This window comes from Pundamilia nyererei, unplaced genomic scaffold (genome assembly GCF_000239375.1).
Source record: "Pundamilia nyererei isolate P.nyererei 1_Seehausen unplaced genomic scaffold, PunNye1.0 scaffold00015, whole genome shotgun sequence".
In the NCBI taxonomy this organism is placed as follows: domain Eukaryota; kingdom Metazoa; phylum Chordata; class Actinopteri; order Cichliformes; family Cichlidae; genus Pundamilia; species Pundamilia nyererei.
Genome location: NW_005187416.1, coordinates 5943287 through 5969284, shown reverse-complemented (window position 1 = coordinate 5969284; position 25998 = coordinate 5943287). Strand labels below are relative to the sequence as shown.

The 25998-nt window shown below is 42.4% G+C and overlaps 1 protein-coding gene across 1 annotated transcript in view; it reads left to right on the top strand.

The window, feature by feature from the left end:
* Positions 1-25998, top strand: part of LOC102213251 (AT-rich interactive domain-containing protein 5B) — a 42874-nt gene that overhangs the window by 7253 nt on the left and 9623 nt on the right. Inside the window, exons 2-5 of the mRNA XM_005725462.2 lie at positions 12986-13138; positions 15235-15342; positions 22637-22841; positions 24560-24790. Coding sequence (XP_005725519.1) covers positions 12986-13138; positions 15235-15342; positions 22637-22841; positions 24560-24790 — 697 coding nt within the window. The remainder of the gene's footprint in view (positions 1-12985; positions 13139-15234; positions 15343-22636; positions 22842-24559; positions 24791-25998) is intronic.

Genomic DNA, 25998 nt, shown 5'->3' with positions numbered 1-25998 from the left:
TGGCTGACTAAATACTTTTTTGCCCCACTGTATATACACGTATATGTATAAAAAAGCTGATTATTGTGTTTGTAAAAGTGCATTGAAACCTTTAACATGCTTTTATTATTCCTGGGAGTGATCGTTTCTCTTTTTCCAAACCATATCTCTCATATTTGTGACTGATATGTACGTCTGTAGCACTGAATGCACATCACCCGAGCTGTAACTGTTTATTAGTCCTGTACAGGAAATTTTGAGTCAATTATTAGCCAATAATCCATCAATGACTAACCAAATTATTCACTTAATTTTATGATATTACAGTATTATTTTCTTAATTTTATAAAGCACAGCATACATTTCTTTATGGTAAAAACCAGAATTGAGGTCAGTATTTAGCAATAACACTAACTGTGGATCTGTGGATTCGATGGGTTGGTTTTTATAAGCCTGTCTTTCATACAGAAGATCCAAAAGATCCATAAACCTTTGTTATAATCCAAGAAAAAAAAAACTAAACTAAAAATGTGATATTGAGGAAACTGATGAGGAAATACAATAATGGGATGGAAAAAGTCGTCATTTCAGTCGCTGTCAGACGTTCACGATCTCGTCCTCCATACTTTTCTGCTCATTCTGGATATTTGTGTCAGACTTTACAAGACTTCACAGCGTTCTTACCCTCCTTTATTTTTATGTCCTTAATCTGGTTTGTTGTTGTGCTTGAAGAGTTCATGTCTGTGTTTAGCAGTCTGCACAACGTTTGGGAACATTTTATGGGAACTCGGTCTCTTCCTGCCATCTTGATTATGTCGAATATTAATCTCAATTTTGCATTTTCTTCATCGTCATCTCGTTCTCTCGTCAGATATTGTGCTCTATTAAGAGCTGAAACTCGTGTGTCTAATATTTAGGTTGTTTCAATCGGTGCTTTCACAAAATCGCAGTAACGATATTATCGTGATATCTAAAGATTAATTTTTTTTGCAACATAAATAAAATTGTGAAATGAACATTTTTCACCTGATATCTGAACCTATTAACTGTCAACACGTTTCAATCTGACCGTCAGTATCGCAGAAACCTTTGAGTGGAGACCTACAGATTCACCATACTGACTGTAATGACATGACGAAGTTGTGACGTGTTCGAACAACATGGAAAATCAATAGTAAATTAAAATCATACAAACATATGTTGTGACATTAATGATGAATTATCAGTACGTAGAAGATTTAATACCCAACATGTTCCTTGTAATGTGTCGGACACCCAAACCCTTTCTTACCCCCACGTTGTTCCCACCAGGAAGATGAGTCATAAGTTTGGTGCTCAGCTACAAATCTAAACCTGCTTCAACTCTTTGATATGAATCTGGTGTTTTTGCATTATAATGCTAATAATTAAATACAATTTTAACTTAACTTAAGAATCTCTTACTTTTTTGACATAATATTGAGCTTTGATTTTGTTTTTCTTTTAGTTATTGACATTTTTTAAAATGTAATTTGAAGTCGGATTGACTCGTCGATATTTAATCTCATAATAGTGTTTTTATCATTACGAATAAACCCAAAACATTCTTACAGTGACCCAATAAATATCATTTAGGATTTTAGATCAAACATATGTATGTGGCATGTTTCTAGTTGTATGTTGTTATTACAGGTTAAAAATGCATATTTATAGCAGTCATGAGACTCAGTATTCAGTGCGTAGTGTATTATTATTATACCACTCATTTAATGTAGAGTAGAGTGCTTTACAGAAGTGTCTGTTACTGAGATGACGTTGTTGCGTTCCTTAATGAACCTGCTTAAAGCTGAAACTGTTGCATCTTTATTAGGACGGAGAAAATCTGTTGTTGCTTCTTCTGGGGTGATTTTCATCTAAATGTAATGTTTCCATCTTTGATGAGTATCATTTTATAAACACATCAGTTTTATGGCAGCTTTGAGGCTTGTTAATGTCAATAATGTTCCCACGTCACTCTGACTCATTTAAAATTAAAACTTTACTCTGTTGCTTCTTCACTTGGACGTCAAACCCGTGTTTCTGTGACTGTCTGCATGTCTGACGGTTTATTTTTCCTCTGTAGTGTTTTAATAATTGTCCTCTGGGGCCGCGCTGCTGCTGTAATTGTGCAGTATTCGTCTCCAGTGATCTTACATGTGTTTTATTCTTGTATGTTGCAATGTTTCCACGGTGACGCTGTGTTTTATTTAATCTCCTGCGGTTCTGTAATTTCAGTTCCTATAGCTGAGTTTTTCTGACATTCAGCAGCGGCGACCTTGTGCTGCTGCAGCAGCAGAACACTGTTAATATAAAACTCTGTTTTCGTGAGTCTGCTGAGTTCCACGGTGACGTAGTTAAATGTCATCCGCTGTCTGCTTTTACATTGTGGTGCTGTTAGTGTTGCTACCTGACTCCATGTGTAGCTGATATGTATATTTTCTGCTCTATCTTTCTAAAAATTGATCCTGGGCCAGCTGCAGCTGGTCTGCAGAGCTGCAGCAGCGGGTGGGGGAGGGCTGCTGGTGGTGGTGGGATAAATGGGGGAGGTCGTTCTGGGTGGGGTAGGGTGGGGGTTGTGGATAATCAACAGAAGAGTGGGAATTTGTGAATATTCAGGGTGAAGGAGGAGGTGAAACGTCACAGTGGCTACAGGCCGAACAGGAAGGACTGGTTGAAGTTTGGGAGCAGAGTCTCCTCTGTGCTGATCCTGCTGTGGAAAGAGCAGAAAATGAACTCGATTTTATTTTGTGAATCTTCGATCATGAGTAAATGGAGAGCAGCTGCACGGCCCGCCACACCCTGAGCTTGTACACTGAGCTCTCTTTATTTTTATGTGGATAAGAGGCTGGGTGAATGTGACCTCTGCCTGATTTATTTCAATTCACGCAATGTGGAAAAAACTCCAAACCACCCAGCTCTCTGCTGTTCCCTTTAATATCAGGACTTCAGTAGTTGGTGCACTCAAAGTTTAGCTCTACAACAGAAACTTGGTCCCAAATATTTAAAGATTATTTTTTTAAAATGACCAATTTCCTCTTTCTTCTTCTATCTTAAAGTTCGTATCATACTTTACAGGGACTTGTTTGCAAGTTTAAAGAATATATATACACATATGCACACATACACATATATGACGTAATCGGTGTCTTCCTGGTATCTGACTTTTAATATATTAACATAATCCTTATATTTAAAGTTAGGTTTTACACTTCTGTTGCCTTTCTCATGCACCTCATACTGTTTTTAACACTGAAGTGAATTCGATTGATCAGTTTTCTCCCTTTTTCTGTCTGTATAATGTTAAAAACAAACACGTATGGCTGTCACAAGTCACTAGTATTAATAAGTAAGCGTACATAGTCCCAAATAATTGTGTTAAAGAGTTTGGTGGTGCGTGTGCTTTTTTGTTTTTTTGTTAGTGTTGATTGATCAAACTTTTTAAAGGCCTCTGTAGATGTTTATATAACCCTACAATTCAATTTACTGTAATGATCAATATTTCAATATTTAGTCAGTGATATTAAGGGAAACTTGGTGCTTTGATCATAATTAATCAGCCTAAAATTTTCCCAAAAGGTTCCATAATACTTATTTAGGAAATTCACCGACTTTTTGATATACTTCGATGTTACTCACTTGATATTCATTAATCCAGCTTATGAGACTCTTGAAGTGTATTTGTGATGATATTTGTCTTAGACATTCTAATCTTCTTCTTATGTTTGTATATAATACTATAAATACAAATTTAGTGAGAGACTCAGCTAAAATGTGAAGTGTATTGTAATACTGTAATTTCCTTCACAGGGTTAACTTAAAAATTACAAGATTAACTGAAAATTCATTAGAAACGTTTCTTTTTTTCCATTGCTTAATTTTTTTATTATGTTTTTGTGGGGTATTAACATATAAAATTAAGTTGATCATCAAGAGAAGCTGTCAGCTGTCATAGGGCGAGAGGCGGGGTCCACCCTGGACAGGTCGCCAGTCTGTCGCAGGGCCAACACACAGGACAGACAACCATTCGCACTCACATTCACTCCCACATTCACACCTAGTGGCCATTTGGATTATCCAATTAACCTATCCCCACAAGAGAAGTAATTTAACAATGAAAAGACAAGTTAACTATACTCCTTTATTATATTAAATACTGTTAAATATTGATTAAATACAGAAACCTTGATATTAATATTATGCTTACTGGCTAACTGCCCCAATGTTTGCTGTTACTGTAGAAAGTTATTTCTCTCGTTACTCATCTCTAAAGTCAATACTGTTAACCTGGTATCATGGAGCACGTTAGCTCCTGAAGGGATTTTGGCAAAAACACAAAAAGACTACAGCTGCAGCTAGCTCTCAGTTCTGTTATTGGGGATGCTGGTAAACTAGCTGAATATGGTGCTGGTTATTTGGTAAAGTTAGCTGATACAAAGACAATTATAAAATGAAAAGCTAAGTTATTAGATTACCTCAGGGAGCTTACACTAATTTGTTGACTTGAAAAAGCTTAGCTCATAAAAAATAGGTGATAATTAACACTAGCTTGCCTGCTAACATTAGCCAGAAGAAAGCTAGCTCAGGGTTGGATTTTTATCATAAAGACTGAACACTGCCTTTATAAACTGATGATAGTTTTCTCCTGGTGAAAATCATTTTTACTTTTCACCAGATTAGCTTCAGAAAACTAATGTTGGCTAATTTGGCTAATGTTGGCTAACCTTAGCTTCAGTGCTAACGCAGACTTTAGCATCTCTAAAATTGGACCTAGCTTGTGGATCTGAGAAGTGAAGCCAATATGGAAGTTGTTATAATTATTTAATAATATTAATATAAAAAAATACTTTTTTGTTGTTGTTGTTTTTTTCAAGCTTAAATATTTTAAATGTTTTGTTTTTGTTTTTTTAAGTTTATTAATAATTTAACCCTTTAAAACCAGTTGGAGCGGGCATGCTCAATTGTGCCTAACTATTTTTAAATCTCTGTAGAACAATGCTTTTTTTTGCATTTGAAACTGGAGGAGTTGTACTTACATCTTATGCATTCAGCTTGTCCTCGGTCACGGTTTCCTTCCACACATAGCTTTGCAAAAACTGCATAAAAAGCACTTGCAGCAACAAAAACATAATATTCCAGAAACTCACTTTGCCGATAAGATCAGCTGTTCATAACACTTCCTACTTTGGAATAGACGTCAGCGCGAACTATCGCATGTCCGTCATTACCTGCGCGAAACCGGAAGTGACGTCATTTTCCCGGATAATGTAGCTTTTTACATTCAGGGACTGCTTTTCTGTTTAGTGTCTGGGATGCTTAGAACTCAAATTGCACTGCTGGAAATTGTTTATTATGATGCACATGCTGGGTTTTTTTTGGGGGGGGGGTTGGGGGTTTTTGTTGCAAATTGGCATTATAATATTTATTTTAGTTTTTCCTGCAGCATATAAAAATTGGTGTATCTCAAAAATAAAACTATGAAAACATTAAAATTTCCTGTTGTTAGAAACTATTTTGTGCAACTTTTTTGTATTTACAATTTTGAGGGATAAACAAAAACGATTTTAAATTTTTATGTAGTTTATTGCACTTTTTTGCAAACTATGGACTTAATGCATACATATTATTAAAATTTGGGCTATAACACTTGTATTGGTGTATAGCAACTTGAAATGCTCCGAAAAAATTACACTACAGCATGCAAAAATATAAAGATAAGCTCTGGCGGACTTGGTTCTGTGGTAGGTCTTAAAGGGTTAATTATTGAAAATGGAATCTGAGAATTTGAAGCTTTCATGAACCAGCACGTGTCCACACCCACGTAGCCAAAAATAGCTGAAAGTGTGTTAAACCAACATTGTAGTGGCAGCTTTTATAGAGTCAACTCTGGATTCCTACACTGATGTTTTACTTTTTGTAGTTTTCTGAACCCTCAGTTATAATTGACGCAATGTTGAAATCCCAACAGGCTTTCAACTGAAACATTACATTAGCTGAACGTCAGATAATGGCAGTTATATAAAAATGTCTAGTAGTGACCACAAATCTATAAAATGTATCAATGTATGCCCATAATTTCTGAAAATATACATAAAATTCTATATAACTGGTTTCTAAGAATAATAATGTGAAATAATTGAATGCTTACCCAGAGGAGGTCCATGTGGTGCCGTAATGACGACTAATGCAAACTCAGCTGCCCGTCAACTATAAATCAGTTACTGGTATCACCTGGTCGGCTATAAATGGACGATCAGGGCAGCTGTGACTCATTGTTATTCCAGTGTCACTGTCTGTTGATCCAACAGATATTTAGCACAGATTTCAGCCATAATGATGAAAAGTAAACATTGTGCACAGACGCACACACATAGATCTGTAGCTGTGGGTCAGTCACATAATTGTTGCAGCTGTAACGTGAGTATTTTGGGGCTTTAAACAGGAAGCTCATATGAAATCATTTTAATACAGGATGCTGACAGTTTGTTGTTGAAAACAACTGCAGATTATTTATTATCTGAAGCATCCACAGCCTTGTTTCTGTCAGGGAGAAATGTTTGCTGAATATTTCAGGTCGTTTGCAGCTTTCATGCTGCAGCTGTGGGGAGTATATTAGGTTTCATTCAAAGCTGTTGTAGATATTCGTTTTTTTCTGGCCTGTAGCTCTGAGCGGGGATCACAGAGCGGTGGAGGCTGGATGATGGATTCAGTATCAGCAAACAGCAGCATTTGTTTTCTTTTTTTGGTTTTTTACAGCTGCAGTATTTTCCACGCAGTGCTGTAAAATCTAGATCAGCATGTCTGCTGCGTTCTACATAAAACAGCATGCGTGCATTTTCCTTTCATTTTATCATCCTGCTGTTTTTAAAGATTTACGTCTTCAGGAACCAGCAGCGCCGAGAGGCACACAAACAGAAAGTGTTGCGAAACACACACACACACGTTATTGGATCTGGTCTTTTTTGGTGACGGCCACAGCAATATACAAGTCATCTTTGAATACACTCGTGCTTTCATGGAAACTCCTGTGTGATCTTTTTCATGATGATTTTTTTAAAACAACATCTGAGGAGAAATGTGTTCAAATTAGAGCTGAAATAAATCTCCCAAACTGAGAATCCAAAGCAGCTACGCCTCTAATAAATCACAATATATGCAGGAAATGGACGTTCATACCAAGTTAGCGGGGCCGTTTAAGCAGATATTCTCACATAAGTAGTGCTTGTCCCTGTTCTGTGATATTAAGCTGCTCACATTTATACTTACAATTATCATTGTGAGTGTTTCAGTGGATGATGGCTAAAGGAGCAGGTGCTAACTGGGCCTAAAACGAGCTAACAGAAGCTGCTGAGCGCTAACGAGGCGCTATCTAATTTAGAAGTAGAAGACTCGGGTTAGGCAGGAATGCAGCCTTTAAACAAACAGTCAGCATTCAAAATGGAGAAAATGTTTCACCGTGTGCATCGTCATCTTCTGCACATCAAAATACTTGTTTGTCATGTATCTGCTGTTTGTTCTGCGACATGTTACATGCTGCTGACTTTCACCTGAAAGTCCAGCTGCAGCCATCAAGCAATCTAAAATCTCCCTCTGCAGCGGTGATGCAGGTTATTTAAAATCGAATAATTAGAGACGTCTCGGTCTCGCCTGTCTTTATCCAGTGTGTTTCAGACATGATGGATTTGTTGTTTGGGACCAGATGTAGTGCAGTGCCGCGTTTAAGGACATGTAACACACACAGGCACATTTCTGAGTCATTCATTGACACTGATGCGTTCCCAATGCCTCTTAAACATCAGGTTTGACCCCCCGCTGCATAAATGTAGCCCTAAAATCAGCTGCCAGCTCTTTAAAATTCCTTTAAAAAACAACACTTTGGTCTAATGCTTAAAGATGGAAATATGTTGATTTACTTTGTGTGTTTGGTTTTCTGCGACATGTGACCTGAATCATTCGCTCGATTAAGGAATCAATTCTACATCGTGCTAATCCCACTTCCTACTTCCTGTCACAGCGCTCATGAGTGAGGCCTCAGTAACCAGCAGTGAAAGGAGCTCAGCAGTTAAAATAATAATGATAGCCGCTCACTTCTACACAAAACGTGCAGTTTAAAGAAGCACTCGCATCCTTTTTCTCACCATGAAGCTTTTTGCCCATCAAACACTAGCCGTCTGCTAACGCGTGCTGATTGGTCGGTTAAGGATTTACCACAGCACACCCTCGCTCGATGGTAAATAGGTTTTGCTATGCCTATAACATCTAACAGAAGCATCCAGGTGTGTGGACGAGGCAGATTTGGGATGGTTGAAGGTCACAGAGGTTCTCCGCTTCTGCTCGCTTCACGCGTTAAACCAAAATGGCGGATGCAGTAAAGCGGGTTAAGGTGCTGTGATGTCGCTAATGCGAGCTAAAAACAATAAAGATTTTCATTTAAACTTTAAACAGTTTCTATCAAAAACACAGAAAAACAGATGAAAAGTGTTGAAAACAGGTTTATTTTGATGTGTTTAGGGGACATCTGTAAATTGCAGCTTCACTCTGTTGGACAAAGAAAAGTTTACACCAACTATTCTTTTCTACATTGTGACCTGTAACAGAATAAAATGTTTATTTTTAGAATGGATTCATTAAACATCTGACATATCAACACTATGTATCTGTTATAGGCTCGTGTCAAGCATTTAGATTTGTTTGACAGTTTTTATAACGATGACTTTGTCAGTGGAGAAAGTAATAGTTTGTATATAGTATACGTAGTTGTGGTTACATCAGAAGCCCACTTCTGCAAAACGTCTCTGTGATCTTAATAAAAATAACGTGACCTGAAGCTAAAACCTGAACTGAAACTTTGATCAGAAGCGTGTGAGCCGGAGTTTCCTTTGTCCAACGCGCTAACACGTCTTTGAATGAGGCACTCTGAAGCAACTTTAAGCCAAAAAGCAGATTGGAAACATGTTTTTTCATATGAATATTTATGTTCTGAATTGAGTCGAGGTTGTTGGTGCACGTTTCCTTTTCCTGTGGGTTTATCGTGTGGAATAATCACAGCTGACTGAAGCTGTGGCCCAGGATCCAAAATGGCAGCGCAGGGCCCTCCTGACGGGCACAGATCCGGTGGAGTTGCCTCCTTCGGTTTCCGAGGCGTGTTTGGGTTTTGTCGTTTCAGCTCTGGGTCTCTCGCACAAAAACAAAAACGGTGAAATCAAAGCTGTGGGATTCTTCGCCCGGCGGCGGGGACAGTGTTGGCTTTCAGACGCATGAACGTGCTCCAGGTGTGCTCGATTTATTGTTCCTGTCCTGTAAACACCCACGAACAGTGAGGGGTCTGCTAAGTGGGCGGTAAGACGTATATTAAATGCTTATTAACAGCTTATTAATGTACATTAAGCGGCTAATGGTGCGATTCTTTACTGTACTGTAACAGAAGGTGGTTTCTGCTTCATTTAGATCACGTTATGTATATTTAATGACATTAAAGATTCAGTGAGACATGGAAGGTTGGCAAGAGAAATGAGGAGACGTGGTCATGATGTCCTGGAGAAAATCTCTCGTACTAATCAGAGACTTCATGTGCAGGGAGTTTTCAGCTTTCTTTGCCTAAATTAGAAACATCCTGTCTCAGACAGGAAACATAGTCGTGCATTTGTTATTTCCAGGCCGGACTATTGTAATTCCTTATCAGACGGCTCTAAAAACTTCCAGCTCATCCAGGATGAATTGTGCCAGGACTGCAGGCGTGGCGTTCTCGGGTTTTCCATCTGTCTGTTTAGACGTTAACAATGGTGGATGTTCACATTAAACATGGTTATAGTTTCAGATAATGAGGTCAGCGTGTGAACGTTTAATCCCCGTGAGCCAAACACTCGGCTCCGAACTGTGTGATTTTTACAGAGATGAGGGGATTTCCCAAAGGTGTTCATCTCCGGCTGTTGTACGCGGTGAACTCCGCCTCTCGCCACGTGATGGTTAAGATTAGCTCCACCCCTCCCACCACCCTGAAAGAGTTTAAAGGTGCAATCAGTAATTTTTTAGGTTATTTAATAGATAAAAAATAAATATTTAACTCATAAATCATGTAGTTGCATGTAATACATGTTTGAACAAACTGATGCATTGTCATAAACTTAAAGCGGGTTTGTGGATTGTGGAAGCCGCCATGTTGTCCCACCATATTTGAACACAGCGGCTGTGAAGAGCATCTCTTTCCTGACTAGCTCGGTCTGAGTGGAGACGGAGGCTAACAGCAGCTAACTGCTGCAGAAATGGCAGCGCTTACCAACAGTTCAGCCTGTCCTCAAAAACTCAGCGACGCGTCATCAGAAATGAGTTTGTCTGAATCACGTGACTCCTGTCAGACTGACGGTGCTGGCCGGGCGCTTCTCACCCAGCATTGTCAGCTGAGGTAAACGTTCAAACGTTACCCACTGAAAGTTTAAGAAGTGTCTGGACTTCCTGTGTCACGGGGGAGTCCACAATCTGCTGTAAATTTCATGGTTTAAACTGTTTTTATATCATATGGTGCCGGTGGTACCAGGGCGGCTGTGGCTACAACGTAGCTGCCATCACCAGTGTGTGGATGTGTGTGTGACTGGATGTGTAAAGCCCTTTGAGGTCCTTAGGGACTAGTAAAGCGCTATTCAAATACAGGCCGTTTCCCATATAAATATCATATAACTGATAATGTGTCTGAACTGGGAAAAGTCTGCACTTCTGTCCTTTCACCAGTGCTAACGCCTGCTGATTGGTCAGGTAAAGATTTACATTGGTGAGCGGCGCTTCTTTACAAAGGATGACTGTGTGTGCAGTTAAAGCCCAACAGAAAGTTCAGTGTGCTGGTTTTGTTGGTTGAAGGTAACTGAAATCCTCCACAGCTGCTGGCTTCCTGCCCCAAATCAAAATGGCGGCTGCTGTGACATCCTGTATATTCCAAGGACACTTGCCTAAAATCTAGAATATATTTATTTATTTAACTTGATCTATTTTCTCAGACACTTAAACCACAAAGATTTGCAGAATAAAAAAGTTTATCACAGAATAGACTTTGATGTTCTACAGCTGAGATCCTGAGACGACCGAATGAGGGGTTTCCTGTCTCTGTGACATCACACAGAGCTAAAAAAATGCTAGAAACTCAGCCCTTCTTTCTGTTTTCAAAGTTTTCAAAACAGGAAGTGCAGAGATTAGGTGTTTGTAAGTGTTTAGAAGTTCTCTGGCCCCGCCCCCTCCTTTTTTACGAGGGGGAGCCAGTAAGATTTGACCCGAACACAACAGGAAAGTTAAAAGAGAAGCAGAAGCTTCAGTGGCTTCTTTCAGGACAGTACAATAAGACAAAGGAGGATTATTTCAAACTGGCTCATGCAAAGCCGTCTGAGACACATGAAGGTCGTCTACCGCAGATTCAGGAATGGTTTCCGGGAAGGCACCACCCCCAAGCCCAGACGCGCTGCAGTGGCCGCCTCAAGCTCATCCTAAAAGACACATTTTTGGTTAAATACAGATCAACTTTAACATGTCTACAGGTGATGATGTCAGAAACTCGTCGTAATGAAAGTTGTTGAGCTCAGAGTTTTTATTTTGGCTCCAGTCAGATTCACACCTTTGAGCATGACTTGGTCACATGGCTGCAGCCGCTCGCAGGAACCGTTTGGAGTAACGCAGCAGGCTCCGCATTACAGAGGCTGAATGATTAACTACAGCAGATGAGTTTATGGTGGCTTTCTCCTAAACGTGTGTCCTTCGTGCTGCCGCAGGTGAAAGAGAAAGTAAACCCGCAGGAAAACGCTGCTCCAGCCGCTGTTTGTGTGTTTTTAATGTGTCAGCGAGTTTCTGGCATTTTAAATCAAACTTTGAACGTTTCCGTCACTCAGAGGTGTTTAAGGTGTTGACAGTGTCGTCTCTGAGTGGCGTTTCCACGCGGGAAAAGATGGCACGGCTCCATCATCAGTGTCGATGTCAGAGGTGTGCAGAGTTTATGGCTCAAACAAACCCTTGAAAATGTGGGGAGGACTCTGAGCTTCCTTTGACTCATCACTGAGGTATCGGGCAAGTCTAATATTAGGTCTGTGAATCGTTGCAGCATTTATTGACTTCAAAGAGCCTTGATGTGTTTATGGGTGTGAAGTTATTTAAAAAAAATAGGAATAAGGTCTGAAGATTGTGGTTTTTGGACCGGGAGAGCAGCAGTGTGTCATTCGGGCTGGTTTGTAGCCTCGGTGATCGTTTGACCCAGTTTAACCTGCAGGACCACCAGAGACAGCTGCACAGTAGGAAGATGAGCCTGGTTTCTAACCACACGGTCATATGAGCCTTTAGATTTTACCCAGAATGCACTTGAACAGCTCAAACATCCAGGACACCAAAGCTTATTTCAGACGGACATTAGACTGCTTCCTCCGACAGATCCTGTGATGCTGACGCTCAGAGCAGATTTTACCTTTAGATTGTGTAAATGTGATTTTAAGCTCTGAAATTTCAGTGGTTAACGTCTAACACTTCAACGTCCCGTAACTCTGAAAACTTTTATTGTGCAAAGGTAGAAATTCATGAAATACAGTGATGTTAATGTCCAGGGATAAAATCAGCTGATTCTGAGGAGTCAGCTGATTTGATAAAGTTTTGGTTTTTATAAAGGAGCCTGTGATGCATTTAAATGGCTTCTTTGTTAAAACACTTCAGTGTGATGTTACAGGAAGTGTCCCTGAGAGGACGGGGATCAACTTTACACAAAAGATTTTCAGTTTGAAGTTTGATGGGCTGATCAATGCTAAACAGTGAAACCGTATCATCATGTTTTCTCATCCTTCTTTCTTTCATAAACACATTTTACATTTTCACGTGGACTCACCTTTTCTCTTCTTACCTGTGAAAACAAAAATGTGCAGATTTTTCTTTGACCGTTATTCGGTTGTTGTGTCTTTTACATGAATGATTGTGACATAACTCTCCTGTGGGGTGAGGTTCAGGCTGTGACTCTGTTTTCTTTCTCTCTCAGTGGTTGGGTGCTCCCTCCTGCCAGCGAGGCAGTTACGCCTTCTACAAGTCGGTTAGCAGCCGAGCTCAGCCCGACGGGCCCGTCCAGGTGTGGAAACTCGGCGAGTTTTACTTCATCCGCTGTGGACCGCAGGATCCTGCGTGCATCGCCGAGGTGAGAAAGCTTCAGACTGAAAATGTCTCCTGAGCTCGCTGTTTGGGTTTCTGGAGGGAAACGGGACCGTGTCCTGAGGGTGGTCGTTGGAGGCGGTTACGTGGGGTAGAAGAAGACTCTAAACAAGGGGAGGAGCTAAAACTGTTTCCTGTTGCAGTCTGAAAGTACAAATAAGGAGCTGGACCTGAGCAGAACGGATCTCTGAGGCACCTGCCAGTTTATATAAATATGAATGTTAGCATTTAGCATCGCAGCCACTAAGCCTTCATATAAGGACGGCAGGTATGAAGGCTGTGGGAAAACTGGAAACGCTACAGATGGCGGCTGTCCCGCTGTTGCTCCCCAGAGAGCCAATCAGCAGCCAGAAACAGGAATATTTTAGCTGTTTCTGTGTTGAACTTACAGGAGGAGAAAAAAGCTTTTTAAAACTCGCTTTGGAACAAAAACAAGAAAAGTTAGACTTTCTTGGTGTTTTGAGCGTCGGTCCTTAACGTGAGCACAGAAAATGATGTTGCAGCTCCTTAATGTTAGTTTGAGATGAGAACGTCAGCCAGGTCAGAGTGCCCACGCCCTAATAATGTAGATGAGATGAACCAATTAAACCTCTGAGGTCCTACACTTCCCATAATGCATGTGTGTGACATCACTGAGTCGGGCCGACCACGATGAGTAAACCGCGCCGACGCTGCAGATCGAGCCTTAAATGTGTCGCCATCCTGCTCTGCTTCCTGCTTCCTGCCTTACGTGAGCTAATCGAGACTAATATCATGTTTTATTGAGTCCCACGGCGAGGCTAAATTTAGTCAATTTAGGTCGTGGGCTGAGCCAGTGAGGACTCGTGTAATGAGATTACTTCGTATTTAGGCTGATGGTATTGATGGAAGCTAATGAAGGCTTTTTACATACTGAGGCCGTATCGGTCACTCGACAGGCAGGTGGGCAGCAAGTTGCCAGCGTGAAACAAGCTGTTTGAGCTCCTCCCCCTTTGAGCCAGGTCACTTATGATTGGCAGCCCCTCGTGAACAGTGGAGCTCAGAGCTTTACATGGATTTCCTCATTTTTGTGATATTAACCTGCTGCTTACTTTCCGTTCTGTTGCGCTCTTAATCCAAAGTGAAGTTAGCACATTAAACCAATCAGCTTTGATGGTTAGGAGAGAGGCTTAGTCAAAAGTTTTAATAGCTTCTGCACATGCTCATTAGCATTTTTCTCTGTGGTTTAAGCCTCAGGTTTCAAATCGACACCTTAAAAGAAAATAAACTCGCCTTTAATCTGTCTTCTGCTTTTCATGGTGAACCTTCGCCCAGTGTCAGCGTTTCCTCTGTTTTTGGTCTCCGCCAGCTTCTAATAGAAGTATTAGAGAAGAGCTTTACTTTGAGCGCCACATGTGACAAAGCAAATTATCAGACTGTTTATTTTATTATTGCTCGTTAATAAAAGCGTGAGTATGTTATATAATTTCAGCAAAAACTCAGTAAATCTGAAACCTGTTGAAACGAGGGCAGCTTCTGCAGAGACACAAACCCAGAGCTGGCTGCACACCAGCAGCATGCTGGGAGGGGAAATGGGAATCGGGACCAGGCCACAGGGAGGCTGCAGGTTCGATCCAGGAAGCAGCTCGTCTCAATGTGATGAAGTCATTCGTAAAATGTGAAGAATTTTTGGTTTCGCTTTCCTAGAAAAGGCTGTGTGCAGTTTTATGTTCAGGGCTTAAATAAATGTTTTCTGTTTTTCTGACACCAAAAAAACAAAAATCACTTGAACTCATGTGTTTGTGTGCTCCCCCCTGCGTGACTCTGCACGGCGTGGAGCGCTTCAGCTCCGTGCACGCTCGCGTAATGTTGTCTGCCGCCTGTGCCGGGACAAAGCGTTCCTGCAGGTGCACAGTCGAGGTGTGAAAGGCTCAAATTCAAAGGCTCTGCTGTGATAATTGATCAAGCTGATGGTGGACAGACTGTTTAATATTTAGGGCCTCGGTATCAGCGACTCGGCTCGAAGGCAGTCGTGGTTTTTAGGCAGATGCTTCTGTGTGGAGGCTGTAAATGTAATAAATCAGTCAGAACGATTGAAAAATAAACGTCGTTCGTGTGCATCAGGTGACCTTACTGTGGGAGGACCAGACCCGGCGCCACCTGCTGGCCAGTGCCAGACTCTACTTCCTGCCTGAGGACACACCGAAGGGCCGGACCAGGGAGCACGGAGAGGTGAGTCACCTCCCTGTCAGTTTATTTACGTGAAGTGCAGGTGTGTCCCCACAGCGCCGCCACGGCCAGCTTCCGATCTTGTATCTTTCCTGTTTCAAAGCCTCTTCATTGGCTTCATGCTGGCTTCAGAGTCAATTTTAACGTTCAGCTCTTTCCCGCATAAAGACGAGTTTTGACCCCTCAGTGCATATATATCCACGAAGTCGTGGTTTGATGACCATTAGAATAGTTTCCAGGTGTTTCCAAGGGTAGCTGCCTGGGCGGAGATGCAAACCCAGTCGTTTGGTTCTATTAGCAGCCTGAAATATGTCAGAAGCTGCTCAGCTCACAAAGGGTTACTCCTAGTAGGCTTTCAGGGGGTAAAGAGTATACCAGAGTATATCTCAGAGCTTTTATTGACTCACTCGTCTAATCGATCCCTTCAGTTTTAAAACACGAGGACTTCGGGCCCTCGAGGTGGTGGCTCACAAACTCTGGGATGAGTTTTCCTCAGTTATTCTTTGTTTTGGATTCAGAGGTTTAGAGCTGGTCTAAACGGGAGTGCTGAAGCCTTTGGGTAACTATGCATCCGACCTTGTGGCGTCCGTGTGTCTGATTTACTGTTTTATCTGTTTTTCCTCGGTGGCCTTGACTGTGAAAGTAGCGTTATGTATAAACTTTCCCTCACGTTTGAATCCTGATAACTTGACAAATGCAGGCGATATCCACGTGTATACGTCAGGTTTGAAAACACATTTAAGCTCAGCTAAAAACTGCAAACAAATCAACTTTGATCCAAGTCAAAGTCTGAGGATCAGCGTCACGCTTCAAATAAACAGCAGCAGGTTGAAGTCGGTGCAGCAGAGAAACAGAAGCTTGTTTGATCTGATTTCTGACAATTCACCAAAGGGAAAATGCAAAAAGTGCATTCTGGGTAAACTTTGTGTGACAGGTGACTGCTCAGAAAAACGTCCCTTTACCAACATTTTAATACCAGACTCATCTTCTGGCCCTGATTCCCTCTGGATCGATATCAATATTTCCCTCACACTCGTCACCTCTTACAGCTCATGTGAGTCGTTTCCAACCCGAACAGCAGATCTAATCTCTCCATTGAGTTCGGGGTCGTTCACCTGGAATAGCTCCCCTAGAGCGTGCCCACGAGACATCCCGGTCAGATACCGAACCAGCTCGAGTGGCTCATGTCGATGTGACTCAGACTTCAGCAGGGAGTCTTTGCAGAGCCTGCAGCGTAAACTACCCAACTTACGTCCCTGACGTTTTTCCACGTCTTCGTACGTTCCCTCACGTCCGGTATCAAATGCATCTTGTTGAATCCTTACACTGAGGGGATGATTGTTATGCTCTCAAGGATAAATTCAAACACTGCTGTGGACAAAAGCTGGAAGTGCGCAGGAAGAATCGATGGCACTGAACAGGCCAGTCACAACAGCTGCAGACGGCGTCAACCCGACGTGTAGTTGCATCTCTCGGGAGGTGGACGGCAGCTTATGGCGCCCAGCAACGCGTCAAAGAAAACCTCATTTCCACTGTTTGCATCCACAATTTCGTTCTTTCGGTCATGATCTCGTGGTCATAACTGAGGATAGGAAACCGATGGCTGAATCGCCGATCTGATGGAAGTCTCTGCTGTAACTTTCTGATATAGTCGACTTCTGTCCGTCCCGGTCCTGGAGGAGCTTTAATTTGAAAATCATGGACAGACATCCTGAATCGCTGGAAAATATGAATTAAAAACCAAAATGTTGCCTCACCATCTTTACGTTGAGGGCCTGTAACTGCAAATATTTGAAGTATGAAGGTAAAATTGGCCTCATTAAATATTCTAATAATTGCCCTTTAATCTCCGTCTTTGGTCTCCATCAGCGTCTCCTGCGGAGAAGAATTCCTGCAGAGTGAACGTCCCCGCGTGTAATCTGGGAAATGCTTCAACAACATCCATTAGTAACCTTGTCACAGGAACACGGCCTCCTTCTCTTTTTAATCCAAACACTGAGCAGGCTGACCTTCGGACGCCGTCTCCTCGTGCTGATAAAAAAGTCTTAATGTGACTTTTTTCTTCTCTGCTGCTAAAACAAACGAGCATTCAGGAGCAAACATTAACGATATTTTCCATCTGCTCGCTGCTCTCCGCGGCCCGATATCATTTCATGATCAGCTTAATGAACGCGCTGGTGTCTGAAGGCACGAGTTACATACAAGTGTTGGATTAAAAAACGAGCAGATGTCAGAGGAGAGGGAGAGAGGGTCAGATGTGTTTTTGATTAACACAGTTCACATGCAGGCTGCAGCTCAGCCTCCACATTATAAAAAGAAACCTCTGGGAATGAGGCTAATGCATTACCCAAATGTAAATCCTGTGACTTGTCTGCAACCAAATTTTCCACATTTTCAGCGGGGATATTCCACTGTTTGCAGAAAACAGCTTTTTATGGGACTGGCTGCTTTTAAAATGAGATTTTTACTTTAACTCGATAAGTTTAATCAGAAAGCTGAATTTCTAATCTATAAAAGAGCAGTTAGTGCTGCTCATTTGTCAGGACAGTGTGTGATCATTGTAATAAGAGGGGAGTGAGCTATTTCACATTCAGTTTTCCTCTCAGTTAAACTCCGTGTGGAGCTGTGAGCTCGAATCTGTGCATTTATGACAACGTTTTTGAAACTATATGAGGGAAACAAAATCACATTCCCACTTCTTCCTTGTTCACAAAGCCTGTGGGAGCTACAGCTGAGGGCCTGAAGAGCCGCAGGTGGCCGACCTCTGACCTAACCACAGCTCTCTAGGCACCTAACCTGAGTTCATTAACCCTTTAAATCCCAAAACATCGTCGCTGTCTGTAGGTTTCCTTTTCTCTCCTGAGCCGTACAGAAAATGGTAAACGTGGTCACACGACACCAGCCGGCTGTCAAACACAGGGACACGGTTCTGCGCCAACATCCTGCCTGTCATTTCTCCGGCCCGCCACAGTCTGCATGAAATTCACCAGTTTGTCTGCAAATACTCGCAACTCACTGAACCCGGAAGTGCAGCGCAAACATAAACTGGACGTTGGCCTTCAAAGTAAAAGTTGTCTTACTGCTGCCACCAACACGTTTCACAAAGAAAACTTTTATTTTGAAGGTGAGAAAAAGGTTTTTGGTGCAGCATCATCACAGCCAGTTTCATCCTCAACCAGTCAGCTGCTGGTTTTCACGTGGTTCCAAAGAAATAGATTTTCCCAATTCAAATTGATTTCAGAAGTGAAATCGATTCATTAAATCCTGAATCCATTTTTAATTATAAATGCATTTTCCCAGAAACGCCAGAATCTCAGGTTAAAGCTCACAAAACGATAACAGTAAATGAGAGCAGGTACACGGATTCAGCACAAAGACGTGAACACAAACGAGCATCAGAATCAGCGAGACGTCGGCTTTCTCGCCCGACGGCACGGACACGCCGTCAAGGCTGAAAGCCGACAGCTCGCTGATTCTGATGCTGCAGGTTTCCTCTCTCTCCAACCAAAATCACTGAACCAGCAGCAAAAGATGAAAACTACGCTTCACGTTTACAGTTTTGCTTCCACCACGATTAAATCACACTTCCTGCACAGCTCTCTCTCTGTACTCGGGGACCAGTTTACCATACAAATCTGTTTTCTGCATTATTTGCTTGCTTATTATGTCTCCGTTGTGAACAGTGCTGCTGGCCGCTGTGGTTTGTTTTGTTTTTTTAATGACCTCTGAGAAGAAAAAGCCTCATTTCTGCTGTTCAGTACCAAAGAAATGGAACTTTTTAAAATGATGCCAAATTGCAGAACTCAAATCAAACTTTGCTCGGCTCCACTTCAGCAGCATCAGGTAATGTTTATATGATGATTTGTTTTCTTCTACTGTAGAATATTTATTTATTTATTATTCATTTATTTTTCTGAGGTTATCTCCTTCGTGTCTTTCTTGTTTTATCCTCAGTTCCTTTGACCCAAAGTCATCTGTGTGATGCTCACACCTCTGATAAGTGTCAGCTTTGTTTTTATACATGGATATAAAATATGCATACGTGCTGATAAATGATCAGAATTATAATATTCTGAAAGTTGTCCGAGTCAGAATCGAATCAGATCAACTACAGAGATCAAAACCGACACCCAGCCCTGTGCTGACCAGTCTCCAGGCCGCGTGACTGAGAAGATGATGATGGTTTTATTGGAGTCTCGGCGGTTCCTCGAGTTTCTGATTTTGGGACCTGAGGAGCGTTTGGAGCCGGGCATTGAAGGTTTGTGTCTCTGTGAGTCTTCAGGACTCGTTGGTGGTGTTGGACGCAGAAGTGCCGGAGTGACGCTTGCATGCTGCTTCATGTGTTCATCATCTATGCAGCCGGTTAGCTGACGTTAGCAGAGCGGCTTTTATCCGCTGAGCGAGTTCTCGTTGAACCAGCTGAGGTGCAGGACAGGACGTGTTGTGAGTTAGATAAGGAACCAGGAAGTGTAACACGGCTCTTACACTATGAAAAATAAATTCCTGCCTCAGTCTCTCGTCTCCTCTCGCAGGACGAGTGATTTCAGATGTGGAAGCTCGGTGTGTCTTTCAGTCGAGCGTTTTGTTTATTCATGACTCCTGCAGAGCTCCTCTTTTGCGGTGTTAATGAGCTCTCACCTGGCTGCAGCCCAGGGGGCGGGGAGAGGGGTGCTGGAGTTTTTTAGAGGCGGGTTGGGCTCTTTTGTCTCTGCCTGAAGGACGCAACAAGATCACAGCTGACGAGCTGGGATGGGAGGAGGCCTCTGCGGCTGCACCTCGGCTGCAGACCGGACGATCGGTGACTCAGATGTTTGTGGGCTTCTTTGATTCAGTGAAACTTCAGTGACTTCATATGTAAATGAGCTGCAGTTGGCCTCATTTGCATAAAGTGCAGCGCATCTGAGAGCCAGATCAGCAGAAACGTGCTGTTTGTTTAATGTCTGATTTGAGGTTAAAATAACATCGCGGGCCTGCTTTTAATTAAGCTTCTGTGTCTCATTCAAACCCAGAGGGACCCGGCGAGTGTTGGCTTTAATTCGCTGCAGTAGCTGATCTCATTGCGGTCTTTGCACCACCCGTGTTGTGACCTGATGGCTGCTTATTTCTGATCCTGCTGCAGATGTTTGCACTTTTTTTCCCTGCTCGTTTTTTATTATTTGACCCATTTTATCTCTTTTTCACATGTAGGTTAGCTTGGTTAGGTTTAGGGAAGCTTTGAGGTTGAAATTGACTCCTTCACAGCTCATCCCTCGGTTTTATTTTGAAAGGCCTGTGAGCATGTAGCGTTTTTATCAGTGTGTTTAAATGTTTTTAAATTAATTCAAAATACTACCTTAAAAAGCTTACACTCACCACAACGCCACCCTGTGGTCCAAACTGGTATTGCCTGACAGTACAGCCCAGCTCCAGTTCAGCTTCAGCTGGTATCTCCTCAGAGCAGCACATGGGTGACTTTTCTTATTCTTCTGATATCGTCTGTTAATCCTGGAAGATTTAATTACTAATTAATTCCCCTTAAAGACTTTTTTAAAATCAAAAACAGAGAAAAAATATAAAAAATGTAACAAAGTAAAACTAATAAAACAAGAATCATTAAACAGACAGTTTGTACAGGAAGTTCAATGTATTGAAGGGACATGAAAAGATGGGCAAAAACCAAATGAGAGCAGAAGAGGACACGATATGAGGTCGGGTCCGGTTGCTTTCTAACCAAGTTTAAGATTATATGCAAAGAGTCTGTTTAATGGAAATAGTGGAAGCTCGCGCTTGTTTTCTTTCCTCTTTCACAGACAAAGCAGCTTTTAGCTGTGTTTTTGTACAGATGGTACCGGACCAGTTAGACCCAGCCGGCTTTAACTGGAGTAGATTCACATCCACTGGTGGATGCCGCCGCTGTGAGGTCATCATATCGGCTTCTAACACCATTTTAATGGTTTCTCAGTCCGGCAGCTCTGAGATTAACAGATTATTCAGGGGAGACGTTGCAGTTTGAAAAGATGAGATTTTGTCTGAGTGGCGACACCTGTCGTTCAGGAGAATACCGAAGTGGTACAAAGCTGTGGCAACGTCACCGCTGACAAAGCCACCAACGGAGTCATCTCACGCTACCCCGCCACCCGCTCTATCACCCCAGCCCTCTGCATCATCACGACATCATGGAGTCTCTGCCTGCTAACATACCTCGTAAAGGTTGTACACCCATCCTTAAAGCAGCTACGAAAACCCGATTCTGCCTTCGTATCAACCACACCGCGCTGAATCTTTATCTAACGCCAACTGTGAATGTTTAATTAAAGCTTAACGTTTGCATTTTTATGTGTGATGGTGAATAATTGGCCCACAAAGATATGTGAAACTCGGCTTTTTATCAAACGGGACACACTGGATGTGATCAGTGGCCGTGTCGTCAAAGGCGACGTGATGCCAACAAAAGTGTAACTGTTCTCTTTACATTAAACAAACTCAGTGAAAAGCTTTAAACGCAGCTCCAGCAGTGTGTTATTCACCAAAACATGAAAACATGCGAGTCCTGCACGGACTTCTGCCTGCCGTAGTAAACTTCCTCTTTCGTTTTCAGGTGTTGCGTCACTTTGACTTACACATCATCACGTGTGTCTGAGCAGCAACTCTAAATGTCAAGACAAACATGAAAAGCTGACCTGTGGCAGAGCCAGAGGGCCTGTGGTTACAACTTCAGCAGAGTCAAACTATCAAAGACGCTTTAATGGAGACGGAAAAGTGGATCTCAGCTGGATGGAAAGGCGGTGCTGCCCGTCACGAGTTGGTATCAGAAATCTCATGAAGCTTGGTGAAGGGCCGACCCTCGAGCATCAGTCGGTGTTAAAGCTGCGCCTCAAACACCTTTTTAAACATCCAGTCATCTTTTTGAAGGGTTTCTCCTTTTTAGTTCAAACTGGTTCATTTATTAGAAACTCTCTGCTTTAAATCTTTAAGCCGTCTTATCTCCCTCGCTCTCCTCACGTAAAAGTCAAGACTCCAGTGACAAACCAGTCGAGGCGTTTCCTTCTATTTGCACACGTTAGCTCTCTGTTTGCCTTCATGTTTGAACACAAATCGGCAGGTGATAGTTTGACAGGTGCTGCAGATGTTTAAAGCAGCACTTTAATCAAACTGATGGGGTTTGTTTTTCTCACGCTCACATTCTGATTTTAAAGTGATGCTCAATCCAAGTTTGGCGCCTTCAGAGTACAGCGACTCGGTGTCGGCCTGTCGGGCGTTAAATGGTTTGAAGCAGATGATAACTTCAGCGCTGAATCTTCTGTTTGTGTCTGATCAGGATGAAGTTCTGGCGGTGTCCAGGAAGATGGTGGTGCGGGTGGAGGACCTGGTGCGATGGTCGTGTGCGCAGCCGGCAGGTTGGAGCAGCAGCCTGAAGGCGCTGGCGTGCGGGACCAACGGCCTCCACAAACCTCCGCAGAGCGGCGACGGCAGCAACGGCACGACGGACAAAAGCAGCGAGCCGCTCAAAGACAAAACTGAGAGTAAGAAACTCTCTGCAGATGTTTGCAGATGTGAACCAGAGCCAGTTTGTTGGTGTGGAAATGCTGCCGGTCACACTCCTGTACATGTTCCAGCCTCCCTGTTAGAGCTACTTTTATTTTGAAAGGTCAGCAGTGAGGCAGCTAAAGCAGCATTAAAAGAACAGAATCATTGAAATCATCTGATGGATTCAGTGCTGTGGTCATTTCCTACCCACCACTATAAAAGAAGTAAAGACGTGCACAGAGAGAAGGCATAAAACTATAAATTAGCCCTAAATGATCTAAACATTTTATCCTGATTTCATAAAGCCTGCATGTGTTTTGAAAACTCTTGGGTCTCTATTCTGGATCTTCTTCCTGTGTATTTCCTGTATCCAGAGGAGTTCCTCAGGGCTTCACAGTGGGACCACTGCACTTCCTCATAAAGAACTGGCCACCCACCCAGAGATCATTGTATTTGTGTTTTTGTACATATAGACATGTTTTCCCGATTTTAGAAACCTTTCAGTCCTTATTCTGAATTTGATCAAATTTCACTTTCCAGCTTGCTGAGCAGAGCGAACAGGATGTTCAGTGCTTTACTTCCTGTATCAGTAGGAATTCCTCATGGCTCCACACTTGGACCGCTGCCGTTTTCTGTGAACACGAGTAATTTTATCATTATAAAGATCATCTGTGTGATGTTATACAGATGGCTGTCAATGCCTGGTTATGATGGAGGTTTCTTCCTGTTAAAAGGAGTTTTTCCTTCCCACTGTCGCCAAGAGTTTGTTCATAGCTTTCGTCTGATTGGTTTTGTAGTATTTTAGGGTCTTTACCTCACAGTATAAAGCACCTTGAGGCAGCTGTTATTGTGATTTTGTGCTATAAAATTTAACTGAATATGTTGTGACCAGTTTTTATGCAGACACATCTTTTGCTTATCAAAGATGTTCTTAGGTAAATATTGATTAAATACTTCTCTGGGTGCTGTGGTTGGACCCGGACTTGATGCCTGAACATGATGGCGATGGCATCACGATGGCCCAAAAAAACACAAAACATAAATCTCGATTCTGTCTCCAGGTGAGGAAACGCTTAACAAGTTTAGTACCTGTGCTGTGGAAAGGGAGTGCACGTTTCCCACTGATGGGATTTTAACCATGAGTGTCAGCCTGGGTGGGATCTTGTTTATCTCTGTGCATACATGTTTAATAAAACCATAATCAGAGTGGGTTAAAGGGTTTTGCAGAACGAGCTGGTTTATATGGAGCTGCTCTCCTTCTTTATCTTTTATTGTTTTTCTGTTCTGTGTCGGCTGCGCGGCTGGTCAGGTCACTGAAAAGGAGGTTTTTAATCCAGAGTCCTGAGAAAGGAAGCAGGACGCTGTTTGCATGTTTATGAATGCTGCCGACTACCTGCAGCACAGTTTAGCCTTCTTTGTAATTTCAGTGGTTTCCCAAACAAATCGGATGTATTTGAGGGTGACGGCTACAGAAACGTCAAATTAAACATCTCAAAAGTGCCGCCTGGTGTTTGCAAACACCCCCGGCGCCTGCACAGCGGTAATCAGTAACTGGGATACTGGTGTTTGTCGTGTATACAGAGATGTTCAGAGCCCGGAGACAAATCCGGGGCCTGACGGAAAGTGGGAAACGCTGTGTTTGCAGAGCATAACGGAGCGAACGAGTTAAAGCCACCGAAACAAAAATAACCCCACCTGTGTCTCCTCCCCTCAGACGGCCCGGCGGAGCATCACGCTGTCAAAGTCATCAGCTACCCCCAGTACTGCCGCTTCCGCTCGCTGCAGCGGCGCATCCAGGACGGAGCAAGGGGGTCTACCCTGCAGGACCCCCACCTGCTGGCGCTGGGAGGCATCAAGGTGACGCCCAACACCCGAGTCATGTACTGCAGGGACACCTTCAACCACCCGACGCTGGAGAGCAGCTCCGGCTTCTCCTGGCAGTTCAGTGAGTGTGCTGACAGCGTTTGTGTGTGATGGATTTAAATCATTAGAATAAGAAACATACGGTCTAAACATCACGTTCTGAATTACTGTTTAATCTTTACGGGCTCGAATTGTGGTCATAAATATTTTGTACTTTAAATCAGGATTTGTGTGTTGACCAAAACATTACGTATCAAACTCTGCACTCAGGTTTCAAGTACGAATTTGACCCTATTATTTTTCCTTTCATCTGATTGGCCAATGTCATGTCAATCACAAATTTGACAATCCAATCAGAGAACAGATGGATGCTTTATGGAGCTTCAGGTCCAGAGGGAATAAATGCCCTTTTACATGCCAGCCCAGCGTTTTCCTTCATCACCACGAAGGCAAACAGTCTGTGGTCGTCTCAGTTTGGTGATTTTTGTGTCACAGGTTTACCTGCTTAATACAGGGACCTCCAGAGACAGTCTTCACTAGTGGGGATGGTTACAAAGCTTTCTTCATTATGAATTAGCGATACATGTTTTTATTGAACATTTGAAGATTAAAAAAAAACACAAACTCTTGTAGAGGACACGAAGCCCGAGATAGAAACGACAAGGAGCAGGTGCATCTAGTACAGGTAGAGCTGCTGCAAAAACCCACAGAGCCCAGCAGCCAGCAACAAATTCTGGATCCTTTGCTTTTAGTTAGCAGTTAGCATTAGCAGCACATGCTGCGTCCGATGTGAAAGGACCTTTATGCTGCGCACTGTGACTCACAGCCATGGTCCCGGGTCAGCCCTGACTTTGTGTTAAACTAATCCTGAAGTAATAATGTGTTTCTAACCACTGATATACTAAAACTTTATCCTTTCAACAGCTGCTGAACGTTAGCGGACCTAGCTGCTATATCGGATATTTATATAGAGATCCTCCAGCTTCAACCTGTATCACCCTTCAAGGACCTGCAGTTCAAAAAAGCGCCCCTCAAACAGCCAAACCCATCTGTTCTCTGATTGGACAGTTAAATTTGTGATTGACATGACATTGACCAATCAGATGAAAGGAAGAAAAATAGGGTCAAATTTCGTACTTGTAACTTGAAACTTGAGTGCAGAGTTTCACACGTATTTTTTGGTCCACATACAAATCCTGATTTACAAGTGCAAAATATTTATGACCACAATTTGAGCCCATAAATGTTTTCTGCTGCTGAAAGGCGACGTTTGTGTGTAAGATGAAACAT